This window comes from Pecten maximus, chromosome 3, assembly GCF_902652985.1.
Source record: "Pecten maximus chromosome 3, xPecMax1.1, whole genome shotgun sequence".
NCBI classification, from domain to species: Eukaryota; Metazoa; Mollusca; class Bivalvia; order Pectinida; family Pectinidae; genus Pecten; species Pecten maximus.
In genome coordinates, this window is record NC_047017.1 from 26291119 (window position 1) to 26299784 (window position 8666).

General features: G+C 34.0%; 1 protein-coding gene across 1 annotated transcript; it reads left to right on the forward strand.

The window, feature by feature from the left end:
• Window positions 1-1385: 1385 nt before the first annotated feature.
• Window positions 1386-8666, forward strand: LOC117323722 (ras-related protein ORAB-1-like). The gene is made up of 7 exons (XM_033879143.1): window positions 1386-1661; window positions 2589-2667; window positions 3054-3098; window positions 3488-3535; window positions 3865-3960; window positions 4211-4342; window positions 6115-8666. Exons 1-7 carry the CDS (start codon window positions 1594-1596, stop codon window positions 6301-6303), a joined length of 657 nt encoding a protein of 218 aa, XP_033735034.1. The 5' UTR covers window positions 1386-1593; the 3' UTR covers window positions 6304-8666.

Below are 8666 nucleotides of genomic sequence, written 5' to 3' on the forward strand. Positions count from 1 at the left end.
GCTTTTGTTTATGTTTTTATTGGCATACGTATATTTTTCTGTAGATTGTTGATATCTCTACCGTCAGTTGGTTGTTATCCCCTCATTGTTCACTGTAAAGTCTATAGCATTAGACAATAATGAACAACACGGGGGAAATCATACATAATCGTTCACTGCAATGCAACATTTCTGATCCAGCAATTATTTTCACGTTTATTGAGCTAGTAATCATGATCTATTGTCTTTTGGACAAATTTGGGTTTCAATCTCATGGGGTCAAAATTGAGGTAACTGCTTGCTGCTAGTCTACTACTATTACAAATAATTATATTCGACATCCTCACACAATCAGCTTAATTAGTTATATCTAATTGTCCTAAAACGTCATACGCGTTCTCATAACTATTATCTCTTGAATGAATTTGCATTTAAATCTCATGGGATCCAAATTGAGGTCAGTCTTAATAAATAGATTTTTCATCGTCTTCTGACCTTCAGTTTATGTCTGACTATTGTTCCGTTTACAATAGTTTAAGTCTGACTATTGTTCCGTTTATAATAGTTTAAGTCTGACTATTGTTCCGTTTACAATAGATAATCTATCATACACATAGCAATCACCATCGTATTGTATCATTGGTAGTCTTTTTTTTATATAAATGTTGATATTTATATTGATATGTAATTTCAGTTTTCATAAATAACTTGAAAGGCATATTATTTTTACTAGAAAGACTCAATTCCTATTATATTCACATCTTAATGATAAAATTATTTCATATTTAGATATGAAAAGTCTGTCTTTATATTTGGTATCCACTGGTATATAAATGTAAAACTGAATATTCCATTAGAAGATATCTTAGAGTACTCTAAATTGTATTTCTCTAACTCAAATTCGATGAAATGGAAATAAAAAAAAAATTGAAAAGAAAAACCTTAAAACGTACGAGAAGAATAAGAGTATATCAGTATATTAGTTTTGAATCGGATCGCAGTTTTACCGTTTAATATGAAACTGAATATTATTTTGAGCTGCTATCAAACGAATGTGTGCGCTTTAAAGAGCATTATATATATTTAGTCTGAATACACATAAACATAGATAATCCATTGATGTAAGCAATTGGGTATGTAATTACCGGCATTTACATACTGATATCAACACAGTTTGATTTAATCTGCTACTAGCTTTACATTACCGACGAGTGTCTGATTATAATCGTCTTGTCTATAGAGTACAACGTAATGTCCAGTCATACATAATACGCTTGTGTATATAATGTTTTACGACCAGTCGTGACGTAAATTAAGCTCTTTCTGTTTAACACAAATACTATATATCATTATTAATCGATAGTCTATAAATAACATCACAGCTGGAGCATCCTGTGTAATAGATGTATCACCGCGTCTACATTACCTGTCTTCCATATAACAGGGCCCCATGACCGGAAGCCTATTATATCGTAAGGCAAGGTAACTTACACGCCTATTTTCCTGCACGAGGCCAATAGATAGGACTGACTTTTATTGTACAGCCTTCTGGTTTCGGATTGATCGTTCTGAATTTGTGTCGAACATGTTAACGTTTGGATATAAGAAGAGGGAATGAATGAAAACAGAGGGACAATAAGTCCCCCACAACCTTACACACCGTATAGCACTGTCCACATCAGGTAAGAAACCTTTGTTATTAGCACTGTGTATGTGTGTACGTGTGTACAGGTAAGGTAGCCTGTAGCAGCAATATGTGTGTTATCATACAATACCGCTTACTATCTAATACATGTCTCGATAGTGTACAATATGTCATATAACTTTTTTTCGAATTAAGTGCATGTGTTTGTCTGTGCATTAAACAGTACATATTATGACTAAAACACTTGATATACAATATTGGTCAACATCTACTATAAGGAAATTAAACAACAGGAAAACATTGTCAATATACATTACAGTAACAATGCCCCAGTCCATTAACAACTAACATGTATGTGTATCGATTTTTTTACATAGTGATAGAGCATATTTAAATATATTTCTAAACATCACATTAAAAAAATGAATGCATTAGATAAGAATAAATGGTGACTGTGTAAACTAGAAATATGATCTTAATATATATCTTTATATTAACTTTTTATCGGTGTATCAACATTAAAATATGTCGCTATAACTTTAACTATAATATATTACGGCCTTAACCTTACTCTCTAAGGGTCTGTTTAGTATCATGGTCAAAAGTTCCAGACATGTTGGTAGATTGGAATTCAAACAATATTTTGATTTAAGATATTGTATATAAATACATGTGTATGAATAAGATTTCTATGTTAAGAACACAAGTGTTCTAAACTACGATGCCTAATTTCTCAAACATCCCGGCGTTTCAAGTGCATGTGGTGTACATGTATATTATGTCTATATTTTTCGGAATAATCATCATTAAAAGATTTCACGTGAGTTTTGCATCGTAAGTAAACAAAATATTTCTGAGAGTATTGATTTAAATATCAACACCTGTGTGTAGAATTTGCACCTAAATTTGATATGTATTATATTTTCACGGCTTAGAGTTGCTCATATCTTACTGTAATTTCTAGAGATGGACGAGTCATCGTGGACCTGATGTTGATGGGTGACCGCAGTGCTGGGAAGACGAGCATTATTGGACGATTTGTGGTATTGTTTGTTTAATAATGGAAGTTATCTATCTCCTTAGTACTAACCTAGCGTTGTGTATAATGAAATATAATAACAAGTTGATTACTAGTATCTTATATCCTATTTTCAGGAATACTCCCTGGTATATAATACAGTTGCAGAGCAATCTGCTATTTAAAGATATCGAGATAAATTAATAGAATAAGCTGTTTTATTAACATTAAGTAAGATATAAATCAGTTTTCCTGACATACATGTGGATTATCGTTTGTCTTCGGAATTATGGGATGTTTGTTTGCAGAAAAAGATCACATCACTAAATAGTATTACATTAACAATAATGTCTATTAATTGTGAAATTTAAATTACATGTACAAGTATCTGAGATTGAATCTGTGTTTCAGGACGGAATATTTGACAATCCATACTATTGGACTGGCTGTAGTTTTGTAAGTATCTGTATAGATTCTGTATAAACTTATAATTTAACCATCAGTTTGAACCAGTAAAAATCTAATAATGGTTTGACCGGTAAACGTATATGTTACCGGGGTATTATCAATTATTGTAAAATGTTATATTCTTTCGACATGCAATGTAGAAGGTAGGAAAGGAAACAGTATAAATACAAATTAAGTAATATTGAAGCCTGTGGAATCCTTTCCATGTCGATATATCTTCTTAAGCACCAGAGGTATTTGTGTGGTGCCACTACTATAAGTTTGTTCTATCTTTATGATAAATGTGTCCTTTCACTGTCACAACTTACTTCCTGCTCAAAAAGATCTTTTTTGCATTTTGTATAATATTATACTCATTTTCCACGATTATGTTGCAGTATGTGAAAAATGTTTGGATGGACAACTCTGACGTGAAATTAAGACTGGTATAGTAAATGTGTATATATATCAAACTACAAATGCGTTAATAACTCGGGTTTATTTGCAATGGAGCCTGACATATTGTAGAAATGGCGGCTTCCCCATCTATATATGTATGATTAGGGTCTTAACAGATACATGTATATTGAAAGCTGACAAGTCGTGTCTCTTTTAATGTTATACAGGGTGTACAAAAAGAAAGTATTAATGTCCTTACTTGATGTTGAAAAATAATAATAAATGCTTCATATGCTTGAACTTGTTTCCTTTAACCATCTTAATACTACAAGTGAGTATTATGTTCTGGTCATGATAAAGTTACATACTGTTGTAGTGGGACACCGCGGGAGGTGAACGGTACAGGGGTCCTGGTAGATCATCCTACCGACATTGTCACGGCGTCATTATCGTGTATGACGTCACAAACATGGTAGGTATAAAAAGAGTTATAACAAATATTCAAAATACAAAACTAGAATTCTAAAATGTTGATAAAATATATACACAGATGAAAATGAAAATGGTTAGTTTAACCATATAGAATTAAGAAAAAAGGATACATCAAAGTTGATATATAAGGAAGATTTGTTTAATTAAGTGTAGGGCTTATTATTATGCTAAGGATCTGATGTTCCGAGAAAGTTATTGTGTTTATTTTTTTTTTTTTATTTATTTCTTAGTCCAGCTTTGACAACATTAACAAGATATGGCTGCGAAACATAGAGGAGAATGGATCGAGTGACCTTGTAATATTAATCGTGGGGACCAAGTGTGATCTCCCGGGTCGACAAGTTGATTACGTCACTGCGAAGGTACTATAGTGATAGAAAAACTACCGTTACGTTTACTTTAAAGACATGATTAATGAATGTTTAGTTTAAGACCACTGTGTCAAGTATCGACAAACGCACAATATATTCTTTATTTGACAAACTGTTTGGTTAGGCATGCTGAAAATGTTAACTCTGGTTAAGACTCTGTCTGTTGTCATCTTTGTTGACTATAGATTAAAATTCGAACCAGTTATCATCATTGGCGAGTCTTAAAAGGACGAAAAACGCTATATGATGCCCCTTACATCACCGAGAAGTCCTAGAAGGACGACACATCTATATGTAGAATTTTTTATGATTCATTATAAGACATAATATTATAATGTATTTCTAAATGCCTATTGCTATCACTTTCGTTTCGTTTGTATTGTTACTTTTTGGCATCATCTTGATGTTGAAGGGTAGAGCCTTACTCTTTCTACATATGTAGATGACTATAAATTATATATATCGAGCAAATACATTATGTATTAATTAACGTTGTGCAAAATATAGTAGGGAAAAGTAAAAAAGGTAAGACATATCTGGGAGTGGAGAGGTACAAAAGGGGGCACGGTATCCGTTAAAGACACGATTCGGAAAACCCCCTAGGGCCAATAGAATTAAACAGTTTATAACTGAACGGCGGGCCATGGGATGGGGAAAGGTACAGAATCGTAAATGAAAATAAAGGTTCAATATTAACGCTAATTTTTGTTTTGGTTTAGTTTATTTTGTTTAACGTCCTATTAACAGCTAAGGTCATTTAAGGACGGCCTCCCGTGCGTGCGACATACATGCGTGTTGTGAGTGCGCATGTGTGTTTAGGGAGGCTGCGGTATGTTCGTGTTAAGTCTCCTTGTGATAGGCCGGAACGTTTGCCGATTTATAGTGCTACCTCACTGAATCATACTGCTGAAGACACCCAGCAGCACACCCTACCCGGTCACATTATACTGACAACAGGCGAACCAGCAACGACTACCTTTTACGTACATACAAAAGCTATTCTAGACTTATTTAACAATTGAAGTTTCGTGTCGATATTTTCTCTTTAGCTATATTGATTAAATGCTGGAATTTGCTATAGTTAATATTTGTTTTGTCGGTTAAGATTTCCCTCACTTCCCTTTCACATTTCAAAAAGATGTGGTTAATCTTCAAACAGGACGCTTGGTGATATGAGAAATTGTGCACGCTTCCTTGCCATCTGAGCCAAATTGACAAAACATTAGAATGCGAGCGTAAATCAAAATGTTGTATTGTGATGTTTGTTCAATTTTCACAGTTTTTACTTTTCGGTTCGATTTGAAATCCAAGATGGCTGCTTTAACCTCGCATTGGTTGACTATCGTACAATCATCTTTTACATACTGCTCTTATATGACTACATTGTTGTTTCCGAATTAGAAATGGTCAATAATTAAGTTATTGTGAAAGGAAATTACTTGTCCAACTGATCATCTTTATTCAAACGATAAACAATTGTTTCTGACTTCAAGTATATTGTAGTTCTTTGGTTTTATTCTGTGTTTTAAATGTCAGACACCATCTAAGATTAAAGGAAACACTCCATCCTCTCGACTAGCAAATAAGTGATGGAGACAAGAGTTTGACCTCGTGTTATCAGGATAAAGATGTTTCGAGTGTCATGTTAATGTCTCTTCGATTTTTATTGAGTTTAATAATATCCAATTGGAAGTTTTTAATGAGACAAAACAGATTTAATGAGATTTTATGAAAGATAAATATTTTAATGATTGTTTTTGCAGAACTTTGCCGACAGTCTAAACATACCGCTGATCGAGACAAGTTCCTTGACTGGATACGGAATTGACCGTGCTGTCATGTCCGCCGCAGTCATGTCTATGAAAAATATTACACAAAACGCGTCCGCCGTTAGTGAACTTGAATATAAAAATAAACTTAGGAAAGTCGACAATGGCTGCCAGATATCCTGACATCAACCCCATTCAGATGTAGGGGAGGAACCATGGCGCTGGCTGTCAGCTGACCGTCACCACCTCTGTACGGACTGTTCAAGTTTCAAGTGTACGGCCATCCCGCTAGCATTGGCAATAGCTGTCAGTTCTACTATTGGTCCAAGTGCAACGAAAATGGATGTTAACTACAATGGCAATCCAAAAGTCTTACAATAGCTGACGCCATCTCTAACTTGTTCGACGGCCAGCTGTCCAAGACATAACAAACACTAGTATCTACAGTAACTGAAGGATGGATCTAGAGACCTTTATCTGAGTTAACACTCAATGATACAGGACATATCTCAAACTACCATGACGCTCCATAAAAAACGTAGTTATTCCACAGTATGTGTCTATAGGTATTGAACTGTCAAGGTGCTTATAATCAAAACGAACTTAAAGGCGAGGTCGGAATATGCAATCTAATTTTGAAAATAGTTCTATATTATTTTGTTATAGTTAAACTGTTAGACTTTACTTTATATTGTTTACCATAACGAATACATTTAATGAGATTGTTAAGAATATGAATTCGATGATACAAGACCATTTTAATGTGCAATATTATCGTTAAATTGTATTTCATTTGTTTGTTGAGATAATAGTTTTGCTGAACATATTTCAAGTGTTTACAAGCTACATGCATTACAGTGTTTTCTGCTTAAAAACGACTGAAAAGAAGCTTTAATATCTGGTGAATTAAAATGAACCAGATTTAATATAATCCTTTTAACATAGAATAACAATATCCCATGATGCTTTATGGTATATATATTCCCATATAATGCCTGTATACATGTAGGTTATGTACAGTATTATTTCCATTGTGAGTCTCGCACATATGTGATTAAATGTATCATCAAGGTCGTTTAGGGAAGAAAGGCGTTTATAATGCTATGATTTGTGCCCGATTCGCCTTTCACATTGATGGCAATTAAATATGTTTAAACCATACCTTATCATAGTTTGTTTAAATACTATTCACCAATACGCCTTTTCTTTCCTAAATTCCAACCACCTGGTCTTGGTTACAGCTACACTTTATTATTTTCTAAAATAAATATATTTTAAAGTCCAGATTGCTAACGTTCGGTCGTAATCAAGACCAGGACGTCGACAAAAATAATTATATTGAAAGATTTGTTTTGGTTTTGTTTGTTTTTTATTATTATTTTTAGTATTGTTTAACGTCGTATCAACAGCGGCCTCTCCCATATGCTAGATGCATGCGGGTGATGAATGTGTGTGTATTTTGGGAGGCTGCAATTTGTTCATGTTTTGTCTCCTTGCGATAGCACAGAACTGGTTCCGATTCTAAAGTGCTACTTCGCTGAAGCATACTGCCGAAGACACCCAGCTGGACACCTCACTTGGTCATATTATACCAACAATGATTGAAACAGTCGTCATACTCCCGATATGACGAGCGTTTAGCAACTACCGTTATTTTTTAGACTCTGGTGAGTCTCAACTACGGGACAGAACCCAAAGCATTCCTCACAATGGCGAACGCTCAACTGAAGACCAAAAGTGAGGCAATTTCAATGGATATATTAGGGAGAAGAAAAGTTTTTACACGCTAGCTCCAGCTCCCGGCTACCTCCCTGAGCTAATACGTTAACAATGTATTATACTAGGCGTTTCGGAAGGTTAAGTGTCTTCTGTTTTATCCTTAACTGTCGTGTTGCGTTCTCAAAAAGAAGTGTATTGTCAACAAAAATTATAGCTATCATATTCTTCACTACTCTAAGAATTCTGTGGTTCTACGTACACCACAACTTCTAGACAGATTAAAAAACAACAATGAACGGATAACGCATTTTGAACAAACATACAGAATGAGAAACATTGGCTTATCTTACAGATAATCTAGTAATACGTTATAGATACATTTGTACATATATTACTAATATTAAAACAACAAACCTGGAGATCGCATGACATGAACACCGAAATATAGTTTGACCTGACTGATATTTATTTACCTGTATCTATGATATCGACATTTTAATGATGTAAAAGGTAGCGCATTGCGAACTAAGGATGAATGATCTGCTTCTGAAAGTATGGAGAATACATGTACAACAATGGTTTTCAGAACTACTTCTGAAGTTTAATCTACAGTCTGAATTCAAACCTAGATTATCTCAATCTTTAGCTAGTCCAGATACCTTTTCTCTTAATTTCTCAGGTGCAGGAACATCGTGGAACTTTAAGTGTCCTTCCCTGGTGTCAGAAGCATTCAATGATTGAAAATGTAGTTTCTTGTTATACATGTATAGATTGTTTACCCGTTTCTCTCTTTGGGCACAGTAATAATAATAAAAGGTTTTGAATTA